At 37.3% G+C, this 19,443-nt stretch overlaps 1 protein-coding gene across 1 annotated transcript in view; it reads left to right on the plus strand.

Annotated features, from left to right (window-relative positions):
* LOC132145672 (AT-rich interactive domain-containing protein 1A-like) overlaps window positions 1-19,443 on the plus strand; it is a 75,813-nt gene that overhangs the window by 7,199 nt on the left and 49,171 nt on the right. Inside the window, exon 2 of the mRNA XM_059556854.1 lies at window positions 18,757-18,969. Within this exon, the coding sequence (XP_059412837.1) occupies window positions 18,757-18,969 (213 nt within the window). The remainder of the gene's footprint in view (window positions 1-18,756; window positions 18,970-19,443) is intronic.

Consider the following 19,443-nt stretch of genomic DNA (forward strand, 5'->3'; position numbering starts at 1 on the left):
TGATGATTGCAAAGAACATACTTCTGAGGTAAAGCAAGCACTAGTATGTGATTTGAACACGGTCTAGTCGCTGGATTGCCTGAACCACTAGTTGATTAGTCGGTGTTCAGGAAGGCTTATATAATTAAGCTGGTTTTGAGTTTACTTGACTCTGAACACTTCTCGAGAGTTTTTATCATGCTGACTGTATTAAAGCTGGTTCTCAGTCCTGGTTCTGGAGGAGGTCTTACTTCTCCAAGTCCAAGTCTCGTAGCTCTTAAAGCAGCCTAATGTTTTTAATATGACTGAACTTGTATTTAACATAATAACCATTTTATAGAAACATTGCAAGTTACTAATTATAATGCTTACATTTCCTGAGTTATTCAAACAGCAGCTACAGAAAACAAGCAAAGAACAATTTACATGATCCAAGAATATGATCACTGACTTCAGTCTAGCGCGAGTTTATGCTCTTTAAAAAACTCTTCCGTTATAATCAGTGAAGCTGTTTACACTACGATGAATAAATCTGTTATACTTACATTGCATGTACATGTGATTGGTTATTTTGGGTAAATATGGTTGGTTATAAAATGCAACACTGTAAAAATCTGAAAAATAACAAATAAGCTTAAGTTAGTATTTCTAACATAATAATAATCTTGCTATTGTCAAAGGCATTAGCCCCAGGCGATATCTCTAAATATCGTATCGTCTATTGGCACCACCATTCTTGAAATATCATTAGGCATTTTTATGTTAGTAACATTCAGTAATGTGTCTTAAAGTAGGCAACACATTAATATTGGTTCAAAAAATTAATTACGTTAATGTATTTTTTATTTTTTTTGCCATAGGGTTGGGAATCGTTAGAAATGTTCCGGTTCCACCTAACAGTTCTGATTCTGGTTCCATTAAAATCTTTAAACAATTATTAAGAAATAGTAGTGAAGAAAAATGCACTATACTCAACTACTCAATGCTCAATACTGTTTATTACTTACTGTCAACTTAATTTCAAAGGTTGGCAATGTCAAAATGCAACATATATTACAGTGTACAGATCTTCATAAGTAGGGTGGGGTATTTATTTTTTTTAACATTTCTGGTTCGGCTTCTGGTTTCATTTAAATGAACTATGTTTTTTTACTATTTTACCTTCACTGAATGTAGCGTTGCTGGAAGGTAGTAAGTAATGTTGAGTAATGCTAGTCCATCAATCAGCATGTTTCAAAGTTGATGTTTTTTACACTATCAATAACGTTTTGCTGTTCAAGTAGGAATAAGCTTGTTGGCCAAGTCCTTTGAGGGCTGAGACACTTGTTAATTTCCCTTAATTAATGAAATATAAATGGTTAAACTTAAACATGTATACACACTCTACATAAAGTCCCTATTTTACAAATAATAATGCAGTCAGGAGATGGTGTGATGCAATGAGTGGTTTCCACATTTTTAAACATTTAAAATGCATGAAAATAAATATTTTTCTATTACTTTGCTTATCACTCTTGAAATGACCTGTACACTAAATAATCTAACCCTCATACTTGCATAACAATAGCAGTCTATTTATTTAGTGGTCCAAGTTGAAGCCAGTATGTATATTAATGACAATATGGGACAAATATAATGTCATTTAGTGGCGGCAGGTGCAGCGCGCTGTTGTTAGATGTACAGTCAGACAAAACGATGTGCACCGTTATCAAAGGCGCGAGTGCACATACAGTCGTGAGAAACAATATGTTCAGCAATTAAAGACGGGACAGCGCGTCATTGGAATCAATGTACTCCGTAATTAAAGAGGCAGGGAGGCGTGTGTGTTATTCGGTTCGTGACATCCTTTACAGGAAACGCTGAATACTCAGAACACCGGCGCAAGGCTGCTCACAGCGCTTGGTCACGTGTTGCACCAGAACCGTTTTCGGAACCGAAACTTAGAAATTGCTCACAGTTCCGGTTCTTTTCAAAGAACAAAACCGGTTCTGAATAACAACCGCTTCTCTGTTACCATCCCTAATGAACACCAATTTGCACTGTTTAGATCAGCTTCATGTAATTCATTCACATAATATATTCTCTTAATGTAAATATGTATATACCATTGTACATGGTTGCATTTAGGGCTGTAGCTATCGAATATTTTAGTAATCGAGTATTCTACCAAAAATTCCATCGATTAATCGAGTAATCGGATAAAATGTGTTTTTGCTTAATTAAAGTGCAATATTAATTATGCAAGAGAAAATAAGACTCCTGGGTCTTGTGACGGTCACAGAGGGACCGCACGTTCAACATGGACGTTAATACGCACACATACGCACAAACACACACCGAGACTGTTTGGTGATACAAGAGTTTATTGTAGTTATTGATCAGAGAGTGAATGAAATACCTGTAAACTATGTGTATTGTTCCCATGTAGCGTTTGTCCCGTGATTTTTAGAGTCCTGGTAAGAAACAATGGCAGGAATTATTGGTTCCGCTTATGGTGGGAATCTACCATGTATTAATTGAGCGTGGGGGTTTCAAGGGCAACGTGGCCGAGTTGCTGCTGTTATTTCCTGTTGAATGTGAACAAATTAATAACATCAAAGTAGATTTATTAAGTAGAACATCATGCCAATATGTTTCTTTCAGACTCTGTATATTTAAGGGAACATGTGTAAAGTGTTTTTTGTGAGTTTGTCCCTCCACATGTGGTAATGGTGCTGTCCACCAGTATAAATGTAAATGTCTTTGTAATGGAAGGTAGTCTGTGTTTGTTTCTGCAGTGAAGAGTGTGGCCGGAGGGTTGCAGGTATTTTATTCACTCTCTGATCAATCATTACAATAAACTCTTGTATCACCAAACAGTCTCGGTGTGTGTTTGTGCGTATTAACGTCCATGTTGAACATCACAGGTCTCTTAAAATGAACAACTAAGTTTCCATTTTTAGAAATTTTTATTTTTTATTTTTTAAATGCATAGAATGCAATGCATACATCAAAAATAAACATTTAATTATTGCCCATTGTTTCTCTGTCTGTACTTGTACTGTGAACAATGACAAGAAAGTTGACAGATGAATTAAGTGCATTTAAGTGCCATTCAGTTGGGGTTTTAAATAAAGCATTTTCTGAGATGCACATTAAACACATAAAACATTAATTTATCTTTTAATTATTGAAAATTAACTTAACTTCTTGGTAAACAAAGGGGATTTACTATTAAAAATAAAACATGGAAGAAATTTTGTGTGATTTTAAACCTTTTTTTTTTTTTTTAGTGGTAGGCTATGTACATTCTGCTGAACAATAGTCTTTAACCGGACTTTTATTTTGACTTTTAATATTTACCAAATTGGCAAATTCCGTGCCATTCCGCGTTTAACTGTAAATTCCGTTTTTATGACTGGATTCCGCGATTCCCTCCGCGTTTTCTGCATCGCGGAAATCATAAGGCCCTAGTTGTGGTATACCAGCTCTATCTTGCAATGGACACACGCCACGACGTTCTCTTTATGTTTGCCCTCAAATCAAAACACTGACTCCTTGCAGAATGAGATTTCGGACGCAGTGCTTGTGTCTCTTTGTGGGTGACGTAAACGCGTTGTCACATTAAAATCATTGCGAAAGAACCTGACGTGAGATTTAAAATAAATTAAAAGAGGCTTTGAGGCAGAGGAATTTGCCTCGATCATTTTTCGTAATCGAGTTACTCGAGGAATCATTTCACCCCTAGTTGCATTTAACGAAGTTTTAATATTCAGTAGGTTACTGTGCATATAGAAACCTAGCACCCATTTACGCCACAACTATAGACGTAGATTTGACTTGTGCATCTAGTGCAGCCGGCTCAGGATGATCAAAATATTGTGTTAAATAAAAGGAGGCATCCAAAATGTGCCGTTTTGTGCTACTTCACTTGCAGGACTGAAGAGCATTGGTCTCTCAGCTAAAGTACAGCACACTGTGAGCATACTAATTACAGCACTGCCAGTGAAAATATTACACTCTACAAAGAGGAATCCAGATGAAACGCTTGCTGGGAAGTTGCAGTGCATTTTGCATCAGTATTCTGCTGACACATTGACTTATTCATATCTAAATGTAAATAAGTGAATGTTTAATTTACCAGTGGCTAATGTATATTAAACATTAACTGTTTTCAGATGCATTCGTTTTTTTCGCCATCTTTTAGTTAGTTTACAGCTGCAAAAACAAAACCATGTAACTGTGTCTGTTTATTGATGTGCATCAGAAAAAAGACTTTACATCTGCCTAAATATGCTTACTGTAATTGATTCATTTTATTGTAATGCTTTTTAAGCACTTAAAGTGCTGTATTTTAAAACCTTGAGCCTTTTTATTGTAAAGCACATCCAGCTGCATCTTTTTATTTTTTTATTGAAGGGTTCTACAAATAAAGCTTCTTATTATTGTAATAACTTGATAAGTTTAAGTTCTCAAGTGTGGCTGACTCAGTCTTGCATGTTTTTTTAGTCGTTATTTTCACAACCAAAACAGTTGTAAGAGTAGCACCAGCTGCAGAGCATTGATGCATAATTTTAAAAAATCCAGATTTGTTTTGTATTGTATACTGTCTAGGACTGCGTGCACACAAATCCACATGCATCTTCTTTGGCTTTATTCATTTGGTTCTTCACTGCAGTGTCCCTGGTTTCTTTTCTCCTTATTTTCTTCTGGGTTGGAAGTTCTGCGTGTTCGTACAGCGAGGAATAGTCTCAGACACCCATCGAAGGACCACCTTGGCACAATCAGTTGTTAGAAATTCAGTGCTAATCATTTGCTGTAGGGTTGATGATGAGGTGTTCCCTTTCTCCTCTGTGATTGGGCAAATGTCACATTTAAGCAATTCCACAGAGCTGTTTGGAAATGTGAGGGTAATGTATTTTCTTTTGACATTTACTTTTAAAATGTAGCAGATTAGCATAGTAATTTCCTCCTTCAAACTTATGGTCCTGGAGTCTGCAGGCTTCGTTTACATGACACACATATGTGTGTGTTGTGCAGAGAACGTCATTAACCTTTTGCTGCCTACCTTTTGAGTCTGACACACAAATCAGAAATCACACTAAACCCCAGTTATCTGAAACAACAACTTGAGAATTGGTGGGAAAGTTGGTTTCAGACCCTGCCTTTCAGGTTGCACTACAGTGTCTAACCATACTTGTGTATTACTCAAGTTGATGTAATCAATTAGAAGACTTTTTGTCTTGCTGTTGGAAAACAGACTAGTTTTTGGCTTCTTGTGATTGTTTCTGCAGTGTTACTCCTCTAAAGGGTTTACATCAGAACGTAAAGGTGGTCTTGCGGTCTTCAGTGCTCTTCTTATGTTGTTTATGTGGAGTCTCTCCGTTCATATAAAAACTGGCCTGAGGATTTGCATGCCCACAATCCAACGGTATCTGAGAAGTATGCAAAGGACTGGAGCCGCTAAACAAACCTATTGTTAATGTTGCCATACGTTTTTGCCGCGTAACGTGAATGATCAGTCAGGGTGTAGTCTGAAATATTTTTTGATGTGCTTTATTTCAGTGACATATTTGTTTTGATATTCAGTAGGCTTTTATGCAAATAGAAACCTAACGCAGATTTACGCCACAACTAGACGATGATCATTGAACCCAATCACAGATGTATCTGTTGAGCGCGTGAACACAATGACCAATCAGCACCGTTTAAGAATCCGCTCAATAGCGCTCAAATCTTAGCGGGAAATGGGCGTTTTTAAAATTTCAGAACGGAATAATATTGCGGTCAGTACTTTAGACAACACAAGTTCAAGTGTACATTAGAGTATGCGTACAGTCAAACACATAGCCTTTTATGCTCCATTTTCCAGTGTCTGTGCTGGTTTTTTATGAAGTTCTGATGTGTTTATACTCCTAACCCTCTCACACAAGTGCTTGTCAATGTTGTTGTTGCGGTTTTGTTGTTCCGTATCTTTAGTTCACTTTGTCCAATGTGAAACCACGTTGATTGCCAATTGAACGCAATTGATTGCCACCTTGTGGAACAACTGATTAGTGAACTTGTGCGTACAAAATATGTGTGGTTACAAAAATTGGGTGCTGCACGGGTGCACGTACTATTTTGTTGATGAAATTTGTGTTATACGCCTTGCATATGCACAAACACCAAAGTATACTTTGGGATTCAGACTACTAAAGCGATTCAGTATGTTTTTTTTGATGAATTGATGCCCTGTATCTAAAAGTCCAGTGCAACGTAAAAATAAAGTTCTGACATATCAGCTGAAAAAAAACAAACACACTGGTCAAGCAGCTAAATAAAAACTCAATATTTCAGCCAGTATGTCATCGTCGGCAATATATCAGTCAGTATTCGCCTTGGTAATATATCAGTCGTCCACTACCTGAAACAGCATTGCTTTGTCTTCAGGACTGTCTTTCTAACGTCTCTTTCTGTAATCGTGTGCTGAGGGCATTGCTAACTCACAGCTGTCACCACAGAGCAGTGAAGCAAACCACCTTCTCCTGATGTTTCAAAAGCACTGGCTGCACAGCGGGTCCAAATCAACACGCTAACTAGAAACATGCCATCTCTGCTGTCAGTGTAGTCAGCCATGGTGGCGTTTCCTAAAGGAATGCTTATTCGGACAGCTTGGGATTGACGTTGACTGAGTGCAGCTGGAAACACATGCCACTTTATCACATGGTGACTCCATAATCTCCCACACATTGGTCCTGAAGTATGCTAGAAGTCTTGTCAGCTGGGAGAGATTTTGCTGTAGCATGCTGGATGTTTTGAACTTCTTTACTCTGCTTTATTTACACAAGAATGAGATAAGAAACATGGGCTAATGTGAGAGTGGGATGTGTCAAACAAATAAGTCTGGACGTGGGGAGAAGACGACATGAAGCAGTTTGTTTGTTTACAGCTGCCTAGATACTTGCATCTATATTTTACTTAAAATAACAGATTTTAACTGATATGTATTCACAGGTGTGTATCAACATTATTTTTAATGTAAGATTGGATGTAACTATATGCGTGTCTTCCGGTGTCATTCACTTCCATTTTTTTTGTACAAAAGCAGTTCATTATGCTGATTTATACTGCAAACTGGTATTTATCAAATTTTATTTTATCATCATAGAGCGATTCCACAGTTTTTGTCCACAAGGGGTGTAATGAACAAAATAGATCGAATAATACCCAGTTGTTGTCATTTTTTATTTTTATTTCACTATTTTGTTTAAGATAGGTGTAAGAAATAATAAAGTTAATTTTATCACACTAAGCCTTGGCATTATCGTGTAATGAGACTTTTTTTTTATTTCCGTCCCCAGAAATTGCGGATGTCAGGGTGGGACATTCAGTGCATCTGGATTTTTCCTAAGTCATTTCTTTCATTTCCTTCCTGAATTTTGGTGCATAACATTTATTTTGGTGTGTCTTCTACAAAATACTAATACTAACATTGTAAGTATAATTCCCTTAATCCACCACGATGCAATGGAAACATTTACTAACGTTCATTACACCTTCTGTCCAAGCAGTTACGAACGTTAAACTATAATTCTAAAGAAAACAGAGATATAATTTTAGCAAAACGATAAAAACATGTTGTGTGGGTTAAATTATCATATGCGTTGCTACATAATAAATTGTTAATAAATCGGGATAAAAATCATAACGTACATTTTATTCTGACGCTGGATTTCCATCTTCTAATGTCTCAACGGTTCTCATGTGAGATATAAGATTGTCTAGGTCAAGCTTGTTCTGCACGGGAGAAAGAACAACAGGATTTCACGGGTTTCGACAAATGTGGGTAAGTTTGTGGCTTCGGTCCAAAAGTTTACGAACATTAAAATGATACGAATGTGGTAAACTTTGGTTAAGTAAACATTAAATAGGATCATTGTGGTGAGAAAGGATAAAAGAGTGTGCTAGTCGGATGATTGCTAATGGTTTCGGACCGAAAGGGGCGTCGTGTTCCTCGTGAAAGAGCATGCGTGCATGGTGGTTGTATACATTTTGACAGATTCTGCACATCTTGTTCGTAAATTAGACGGAAATATTTAGTCTGTCCAACTTCGAACGTTGTTTTCTGAGTATTTTTGACTCAATAAGCTGTTCATGAAAGTCAACATCGTCAATGAATTTACTGACTTTTTCCCGTTTTTTTTTTTTTTTTCCTGTCCAGTGTTCGTAAGAATATAGCTTAGGCTGCTAAATTAACACGTTAATAGTGCGTTAACACAATCTCACTTATTGCATTAGAATAAACTGTCGGCGTTAATCGCATAGATTTTTAAACAACTGGGCTATAATGTTAAGAAACACGCGCAGATTTTCCGCACTGACGGCACACAATAAAGCTAGTTTAAACATTAACTTTGTGGTAAAATGAAGCTCCACAGCTTGTCAAGTGTACCTTCGTCATGTCCAAATTATGTAGTCCACAGGCGATGCGCGAGGTTACTTTCAGTTCCACCGGAGCTCCGTTTGATGGCAGCTAGAGCGTACCGTGAATTTGTGCTCATTTCCTTGCCTGTATTAGAGCTGTATTTGGGCCTTAAAAGTTAGGCCCGACAGGTTTCGGCCCGAGCCCGACAAGTACATTTTGATTGACAGCTTTTTAAAAGCCCGAACCAGTTTACAGCCGACATTATTCAAATGTGTGCACACACATACCTCTTTTGCCTTTTGTCAAGAATGAGTCATTTATACATGTTTTAACATAATTTATGCATAACTAACCACTTGGAAGTTGGAATAAAAAAATAAAAAATAAGTCCTCTGTAACATCGTAACATCGCAGCACTCTAAACAGTCATAGGCCTAGCCTATAAATAGACCAACACACGAATAAAAACGAGTCTTTTTTAACAAATTAAATTAAGATACATTTTAAATTTAGATGGGTATTTGGCAATAACGGAATTAAGATAAAGGCTCCGCCGGATTTGCTTCGCCACTAGCAGCTGACATTTAATATTAGTGTATACTCTGTCCACATTATGCATTTTAAGACTCAATTAATATTTAGTTATCATTTGAAAAACCTTTACTCACCGAGATTAGGCTAAGCCTACATGTTTTTGTGGAGGAAAATTATTGAATCCACTGTAGATGGTTTCAGCGCACTCCTGCGCTCACTGATGGTGCGTCATTATTCACTCATTATACTCATTATAAACATGGTCAAAATTTTTCCACACCTCAGACTTTGCTTTAGTTGCTGGTGCAACCAAAACGTAATCACCAGAGGCAAGCCTCCGTTACACCAGCATCCATTTTCGAATCTTTCTCGCGCTAATCAAAACACATCTCATGACCGCTCGTTTACCTGGCAAACCGGAGCGCAAGCCCGAGCCCGGCCCCGGGTCGCGTAAGATGATATAAATTAAGCCCTAACCCAACCGAACCCGTTGGGTCCCATCGGGTCCCGTCGGGTTCGGGCAAAGATCTTCAGCTCTAGCCTGTAATGGTTCGATTTGTCATGCGATTCAGCGTTACCTCACTTAATTGACCAGTCAAGAGTCCAACTATTTCCTGAGTGTAAGTGTAGCCGACAGCCACAGCTCAGCAATAGCCTATAGTCTTGTGTATTATTTCTCCAAATCATATTTGGCACATCATGCCTAATAAATGTCTTAAGTAGGCTTTTCATTATTTTAAAAGGCAGGCCTAAAAATAAACTTGGTATTCCAAAAAACTTTTCCAAATACTATGTAGGCCACCATTCATGCAGCATCATATTCTGTAAATCAGGCTATGTAAATAAGTTGTTGACGTCCCTCATGTGAAGTTCAAGTTTCTACACAAAGACCCGGCATGCAACTCATTCTCGTGGCCAAGGAGAGACGACATTGAGTGTGTTCATCCAATGTGGATCTTTTATGGACCCGTTACCATAACGGGACACAACCCATTCAAAGTTTCGGACTTGTTTGAAGTTGTTTTAGCATTCCAGGACCGCAGGACACGGTCACCGTAGGTTATACTGACTGCCATGATTGTCACTTGGCAGATATCAAGCTCACCCTGACCGCTGCTTTATCTGCCTCAACTGCCTTTCAAGTACTTCTGCAGTAAATTAATTGTCCTTTAGTTTACAAATATTCAGGGTTAATTTGCATAAAGAGTTATTGGTGCTCTATTCAGCAGAATTACTCATTTTATCTTTCCACGTTACAAATGTTATTTCATTCACGATGTATGATCTTTAAATTTGATAGTAAATGATGACAGGTTATTTTAATGTGTTATGAACTTGTACTATTTGCCAATTTTCATGAAATTGTATTATTTTGTGTTACGGAGGCAATCTTGCAGGATTATTTAATTTTTTCCGTCCACATTACACACGTTATAACTTTGCACACTTGTAGGAGTGGCTTCTACATTTAGCAAATAAATTTGAAAAATATACCTGTGGTATTTGTTAGTAATTTTTCTGGCTTTCAGTTTATGAACATACCAGAATCAAAAATGCACCTTTAAGTTTATAGAACAGATAATATTAGATGGCCACCCTGCCTGCATGGAAGGCCTATTACCAGTTTTGTGAACCATACACAACACATGACTCATAATATACCAAATTAGGAACAAAGTAAAACATGAACTGGGATTCAACCAGAATTTTATTAAACTCTCACACAGATGTACGCCAGGTTTTCTCAGGATGTTAACCTGAGGACAATGGCTTTCTCCATGAAGATTTAGCAGGCTATTGTCCTTGCAGTTAGGCCTAAAATGTGGAATCGCCCCATAATCATTAACATGCTGGTTTGTTGCACAAATAAGTTTACTGCACTTTATTCTTCTAGTTATTTACCTATAGTGGATAATGAGTCAAAGTCTCACTTGTTGTCAGAAAATTGCTTTTCCACATTGCAGAAAAAGGTGGATTTTAGCTGTTTGAAAAAGGCATGACGAGTTTGAGCTATTCTTTTTAAAAACAATTTTTATTGATTTTGTATTTAATTTTTTTAACTCATGTTTTTGCATGCATGCAAAACATTTCTCACCAAAATTATATCAACTAACTTTATAATTTTTACATTTGGTTGAATTGAAAAAAAAGGTATTAAAGTATTATAATACAGATTGTATTATAAGGTATTTATAATGTTAGTGTGGATGCTAACATTGCTGTAGATATGGTCATGAGCAGACTTTTTTATTGTTTAAAGCAGTGGTTCTTAACTGGTTTGGCCTTGAGACCCACATTTTTTCAAAGGGTCACCAAGCCACGACCCACTGACCATATATATGTGTATGTGTGTGTGTGTATGATAAAAAACAAGAAAAAGTTTTCACGAAAATGAAGACTGTTAAGAATATGATTAATACTGAATGAAAAGCCTATAATGTAAGGCTTTTAAAAGGTGGTCCCAAACTAGATTTTGTCAATAGTTAAGCTGGTTTGAGCCACCACATTCATTTAAACATGTACAAAACGAAAACAAAGTGAAAAAAAATTGTATTTTTGTGTTATAGAGACTACAGTTACCGTGGTCAATATACAATACTAAAATGAACTGTTAATGAATCGTGAAAACTTTTCCTGAATACAATCAATATTTCATACCTTCATGCAAATCCTTCCCAGCTAACACGTGCAATGGCAGTTATGTGATTTATCTGTACTGCACTTTTCACGCGTTGCATGCTCGTCGTTTCTGCGCTTTAGTGAAGTGATGTACTGCGCAGCGCCACGTTCACGCATGGTATTGAAGAGTGTGTGCTATGAACACTGTATAACATCTGGAAGGACAGGACAGTTCGTTTCTCTGAGGTGAGACTTTTTATTTCATAAGTTACGAAAATAACGATTGTTGTTGATGTCATTTCTTTGGTCGTACACTCCGTGACCCTCTCAGAACGTTCTCAAGTTGAGAAGCACTGGTTTAAAGTGGTCATATGATGCAATTTCAAGTTTTTATTTATTTTTGGAGTGTTACAAGCTGTTCTTGAATAGATAAGATCCGTGAAGTTGCAAAGACTAAAACCCAAAGAGATATTCTTTATAAAAGTTACGACTTGTCCACGGCCCCCTAAAACGCCTCATTCTAACACACCCCCACATCTCTACATCACTATGTGGGAAGATCTGCATAACACCGCCCAAATGTTCACGCAAAGAAAAGTCGTACCTTTATTTTCCAAATATAGTGAGCGGCGTGACATTTCCATCACACGCTTGAGGTATTCATCCAATCACAACACAATGGATAGCTGGCCAATCAGAGCACACCTTGCTTCAGACCGACGAGCTTTGTAAAAATTGACGCATTTCAGAAAGACGTCATAGTGGAGAAACAATAATGTACAGTATATGGAAAATAATGTGTTTTTTAAACCTTAAACTGCGTGTAAACACTGCATTACACCAAATACTGTTCTTTTTAGCATTGTCATATATATGACCCCTTTATTATATATAAATTATATTTAATATAAACATGGTGGGAAGAACTATATTACATTGGGATGTAATGCTTTTATTGGTCGTGTATGTGAAATGCTGGATGTGAAGATCAGTGGGTCTTCTCTGTATTTGTAAATCTGCTCCGGTTCTCTGGCGTTCATCAGGACAGTTGCAGGAGCATCAGGGCTGTTGAGTTTGTCTGAAGTAGTACCATTACGTGAGTCGAGCACACGGAAAAGCTTGTTGACTGCAAAAGTCACTAATAATTCCTCTTTGCCGTGTCGCCACTGGTGGTCGTTTTCTCAGTTTATAGCTTGGGTATTCCTCGAGCCGGTGAGGTGTAATTGAGAATTGAGGGAGTACGGCTTTCTCCTTCAGTGGGTCCTTTACTCAACAAATGAAGAGAATTTGCTGTTTAAATTGCTGTTGAGAAGATGAGACTTGTCTAAGAGAGGACCGAATCTCATTTGGAGTCACAATCATATTGCGGAGCAAATCAGGGGCCGGAGGATTGGAAAGCATTGCATCGTGACCTCAGATAGTAAACATTACAAATTGAAGGTTTTGAGAATAGTAAAAAAAAAAATCTTATTTAAATTAGGGCTAGGTGATAAACAGTATATAATCGCAATAAAATAGGTAAATAACTATAAGCTTTGGACATTTTTAGTCTGTGGATGAATCAAACAGCTGATCATACAGCAGGAAGAAACACTAATAATATGGTTTTGTCTGATACTCAAACATACGTGACACATCTGTGTTTCAGCATATGAGGACATGATCTTCATCTACAGAGCTCACTTCACAAGCTTTTCACACTTATATTTCATTTGAGTTGTCACAGCAATCCACCAAGTTAAAGCATCTTAACTTGAAATGATGGAAATACTTTAATATTGAATGTGCTTCTCAAAATTAATAATAGTAGTAGTTGTAATAATAGATTTAATGTGATTTATGCAACATCATTAAACCATATATATATATATCTTCATTAGACACCATTTTTGACAATAGATTTGTTTTAAATCATAAAACAGAAAATCAATGAATCAGTCTTTACACAAAAATGATTTGTCTTTCCGCCAGAAAACAATATGTACCAGACATTTCATTTAAAAGGGAGCGTCATAGATCGTGCCATGGGAAGAATAAAATGCTATTGATGGGCAATATATTTAATTGAACTGTTAAAGTTGAGTGTATTTGTGAAACTCCCTCAGTAAGAGTGCAGCATGTTTGGAGGAGCTGACATCTCTCGGCTTGGTCCTGATTTCCTCGTGCCTGTACATGTTCAGCTCTACGCTCCTGGATAAACTACACACGAGGCTGTGAAGAGAGTTGGTGTGTGTTGGTGTTTTGGCACAACAATAGTCCTGTGCTGTAGGCCTGGAGCGTTTGTCCGTGTGGAGGATTAAATTAGCAGCAGTTGTTTATCGTCCGTACCCAATCCATCTGTCTGGCTCAGTAGAGCCGGCGCTATCTGTGCTATCATACTTCAGTCCAACACACACACACACACACACACATCCTTCCGCTTCCCCAGCAGACAGTGAGACGTTCCACCCGGTGTAACCTCCTCTGCCAAGACTGCTTGGCTTTCCTCTATGCAGATTAGCCATGTGCTAATTGCAGTTATTTATTTTTCCCCTCCCTTTTTGGAGAGGGAGTGAGAGAGGAAGGAGATCAGCCTTGGACGAGCGATTGATTGGTGGATGAGGAGGAGGGGTTGAGAGCGGAGTTTAACATTACTTCAGTTTGACCAGTGATTCACAGACACTAGAGATAATATCTGAAACAAGCAACTTAAAAATACAAATAAACTATGTTGCATTCAGAAGTTTGAGGTTGGGTTTTTAGAGAAATTAATACTTTTATTCAGCAGGGATGGATACATTGACCAAAAGTGACGGTCAATGAAAAAAAATATATTTTAAATTCAATTTGAATAAAAAATTTAAAATTCAGCTGTGCATCACAGGAAAAAATAGCATTTACAATATATTAAAAATGGTAAATTATTTAAAATTTTAAATAAATGCAGTGTAGGCGAGCATAAGAGTTAAAAAAAACAAAAAAAACAAATGCCAACCCCCCGTGCTTTCTGTTCCCAAAGAAAGTATCATTTTTTTAAAATCCAATTGTAATAACTTCCTCTTATTAATCGTCAAGTATTTATTTAGTGTGATGTTGCCTATATCCCATGTGCTGTTGGTTAACATTAACTTTTTGATCCAATAGGAAAAAGGTAAACCCAAGAAAGAAAAGCTGTTAATTAAAGTTTATTATAACTTTTTATTAGTACTTTTTTTTTTTTTTTTTTGAAGATTATTAAATCTACACCATGGTTTACTGCTGTAAATTAAAGATTCTTGAATCAAAATGTATAGTTTTTTTTTTAGTCTACCTTATTTAACACACTTTTTAAGAATATAGCTCACACTTGTGTCTTTTTCTTAGAGTAACTTTGAGCTTTTCTTGAAAGATGCAAGTAAAATATTCTTCTTGGCATTATTTTTCCTGATCCAGTCAGTTGTTAATAAGTAATTTCCACCCTGCGTTTATTTCTCCCTAAATATCCCGTTTCAAAAAGCTGCTGTTTCAGATTGATTTCAGATTCTGCAAGGTCTTGTTTTCAGGAAAGCCAGGGGTGTTTCAAGAGAAAATCCCACGACTGGCTCATTGTTATTGCTGTTATTAACTAGTATCATTCATTTAAAAGTGAAAGGGGAAGCTGTGGCCCTCGGCGAGTAAGACTGCGGCAGGAAATCCTTGAATTTCCATCAAGGATCAATAAAGTACGTCTGTCTGTTTAAAAATGAGAGACGGCAAGATATGCCGCTGCCTATCTTTGACCTTGCGCGAGGATGAATTAAAAGCATTTTATTACTTCACAACTGTCGTTCTCTTCGTCCCACCCTCATTCCCACACTTCAGGAGCCGGGGGTAGTTCATCTACATAATACTGTGTGAAGGCAACCTCAGCGGTTTTCAGACTGGATGCGGGAACGTGCCGCCAACTGCATGTTTACCACAGTCTCGAGCAGGAGGAGGAATTAGACGTCCATTGGCCTGCCGTCTTGATCTGTGGGCCTCTCCCTCAAAGCCATGCACAAAAATGAATTTGTTGATTGTGTTATGTAATTCAATGTTCTTTGTAATCGAATTTGTCAAAGTGCTGCACGACGGAGGTTTACTGATAAAATTAAAACATGGGGAAAAAATTATTCTTCCTAAAAGTAAAGATTCAATACTTATATTAGTAGCAGTACAGCAGCAGTAGTAGCAAGATGCACATTGTACTGAATAGTTATATTTATCACAAGTTCTTCAAGTTAAACCCAACTGTTTATTTTGATGGGTTGCCATGAAGAGATTTGTTGTGTATGTGATATGACTGCGGTTTTCTTCAAATTTCATATTTAAATAATAGACTATTATTAAATAATAATTTAAATAATAGGTTTAATATTCACAGACACTGGTCCATATCGCTATTTGAATTGGGCAAATTCTGTGACATTCCCTGTTTTACAGTAAATTCCATTCCTTGATTCCAACCACGCATCACGGAAATCATAGGACTCTGTGTATTGTCAAAAATGAACACTGAACGTTTTGTCTATGCTGAATTTTAGTTGTAAAACTGTATTTGGTCAACTGAGCTGTCCACACTGCATTGGTTGCAGCCCATCTTATTTTTGTTGAAAGTGTAATTTTGAAGAAAATTGGTAACCAAATAGTTTTCCCCCCATGATATGTCAGTGCCTACCATCAACTGTTTGGTAAAATTATTATTATTTTTTTAAATTTATAGTTTGACAAATGACAGCTTCATATTATGCTACACTTGAGTTCAAAATGAAAGACTCAAGACCTTCAGTTGTAGGGTTAAACAATCATTGATAAACTTATAATCACAATTATTTTCCTCAAATTATAAGTGGTATTTTTCATCACATTTGTGATTTGAGGTTTATTTTTACAAATTCACTCATTTGTATGTAATTTTGTACCTCATGTACTTAACTGGTTATTTTTATCATATGACTTAATACTTAATATTTATGAAAACAGTTAAAACATTTGTCTCAAAATCTGAGACGCAAACATTTCTAATCTCTCCAACTATTCCAGATTGTTTTGGAAAGATTAAATTAAAAGCTAGTCAGGAAATAAAAAGTCTGTTTGAGAGAAGCCCTGATTGGGTTGGCCCTGATTTTTAACTTATTAATTTTGGAAAATCAAGAGAAACCGAAATTGTGATTAATGCAATTAATTGCACAGCTCTGCTCACTGGCAGTGTAGACTATTTTGCAGGTTTATAATGTGAAAGATGTAGCTTTATTCTTTCTGTATCTCATGTTACATTACTATTCGTTTCATGACTCGTAAAATCACTTCAGAATGGGAACGCTTTTCAAACAGAACAAAGCGGAGCAGTTCATCGCCAGATTTAAGTTCATCTCAGTTCCTGTCCCGGCTGTCTTTGTGTAATTCTCACGCACCGTCTTCTAGTCCCATCATCCCAAAGACTTTATTCTAGGGCTGGACGATTATGGCCTAAAATCAAAACCTTCGATTAATTGAACATTTTACCTCGATTAAGATTAATGAACGATTATTTTGTTTCGGTTTTGTTTTTTTGCCCTCATAGTTCACTGACAAGGTTTGTACTGTAAGCAGGGCCCCGGTGCAGGTTGTACCAGTGGGCCCTGTTTGAAAGTGTTTAATTTGTATGTTCGTTCTGTTTATTTGTTTGTGCTATTTACACAGTTTTTAAGTTTTTCAAGTTTGAAAGTGTCCAGGTACAGAAACCGAATAATTAAATGTAAAATAGCACTGTAAAAATTAAACATAGTCAAACCATAAATTTACTCGCACCGCGCGAGTAACCAACTGCTCAGTTCAGCTTTTCCGCGTCTTGTGTTTGAATGCTTTAAGGTCTTTTGAATGGTTAAATTGGCAAGTGGCAAGGCTTAATAACACGTGAAAATTATACGCTTTCGTGACGACACGCAGCAGCGTTCTGTCAACTGTCCTGAGCGTATTTTTAGACTGGCCTCAGCCAGACGGTTGAGATCGACTAGTAAAGGTGGGATATTTTTTCCTATGAAAGCGTGATCTGACATCATAGCTCACTATCAGCAGTTATTTTATCTATGTTCGTAACATTTCTTATAGATTATTGCTCGGTGTAAGAGATAAATAAAGATCAGATAAAGATAAATTGGCACAAGTACCAGTATGAGTGATTGCGTGTGTGAATTAGTCATACGGTCTCTATATTATTGTGAAGCTGTGGGTTGTAAATAGTGTAGTTCCTTCAAAAGTAGAAAAATATGCTATAATAAGTTTTGAGATTCTAAGATACTTTTGTAATAAATCACAGAACAGCGCTGACAGCTAGTTTTTGTGTTCCTCTGCGCGCGCGATCTTCACAGCTGTTTATATGAGTGTTCATGCCACAATGCAGCTGCGCGAACATGGGAGCTCGAAATAATAATACACATCCGATCGCCTAATCGCTTAAATGTCCAAACCATAAAACAAATACATCTGACAAAGTTTAGTGAAGACGCAAGGCTCACCGCTCGCGTGCCGTCACTATTTGTTGAATTGGCGTTCACCTCCGTGTTTTGCTTTTATGCCACTGACTGGACGGGGCAGAGTCATGTGGCTACACACGCGCTAGTATGCTTTTAAGGGGGAAGTATTAACAGGATTAAAAAACCAAAATAACCGACATGGGAAAATTAAGTCGGTTAGAGGTTCTGAATTTCGGTTTCGATTACTTTTCGATTACTCATCCAGCCCTATTTTATTCCCATCTCTTTGTAATTCTCCGTCTCTCTCTGATGTTCGGGTCACACTCCAGTCTCCACACACATTTGTTTCCTCTTGTCTGTTTTCAAAGGGAAGTTGACTGTTCATCCAGTCTCCAGCCCCTGGCAGATTGATAAACCGCTGCTTTCGTTCTCTCATTCATTCACTGCCAGTTTCCCCTCCCTTCGCTGGCACTGTGTTTGAAGCGTACGGATCTATTTTTGATTTGGGGTGGTGTGACTTCGCTATGCTCCGGCTAATACTCTGTCATGGCATTGTGATTGTTTTCAGTCTTAACAGAGGAAACAAGCCTCTCTTGATATTGATCTCCATTGACTTCATCTTAACCAGAGATGCCTAAGTGAAAGCTATCAGAAAACGAATGACCCAGATGCCTGGCGTTCAGTCCTCTCAATGCTATGGGGAACTGAAACATACCACAGTAATTTCCTCTCCTGTGTGGCACTAGCTGATTTTAACTGTGCCTCTGAATTATTAGCACTTACCCTCATTCTCTTTGTCTTTTTCAGCCTCCAGGCCCCATGGACCAGGTGGGGAAAATTCGAGGGCAGCATTATGGTGGTGGAAACCCCTATTCTCAGCAGCAGGGGCCTCCCCCTGGCTCCCAACAGGGTCCTCCATACCCAGGACAGGGTTACGGGCCCCCGGGACCCCAGAGGTATCCTATGGGCATGCAGGGCCGCACTCCCGGGAGCATGAGTGGAATGCAGTATGGACAACAGGTCAGATGTTCATGTTGTTGGGATTTTGGGGTGTTTTCTTTTGTTTGGATGGCCAATGTAATTTAGAGAGCAGGGTGAATAATGGCCAATGCAGTCGACATACACTACCATTCAAAAGTTTGGGATCTGCTGCATTTATTTGATTAAAAAACACACTAACGTAGTGAAATATTATTAAAATGAATAAAATAATGGTTTTCTTTTTTAATATGCTTGAAAATATAGTTTGTTCGTATAATGCAAAGCTGAATTTATCAGGCATTTATCAGTGTGATCCTTCATTATCAATATGCTTATTTTATTATTAATGTGGAAACCAATGTAATGCATAATATCGTGTCTTTTTTTAGGATTTGTGAAACAAAAAGTTATAAAGGGACAGCATTTATTAAAGATTATCCTTTGTAACAATAAAAGTATATATTTATATTTTATATAAATGTATTTTAAATTGTAATAATATTTCACAATATA

Source organism: Carassius carassius, chromosome 8, assembly GCF_963082965.1.
Source record: "Carassius carassius chromosome 8, fCarCar2.1, whole genome shotgun sequence".
NCBI lineage: Eukaryota > Metazoa > Chordata > Actinopteri > Cypriniformes > Cyprinidae > Carassius > Carassius carassius.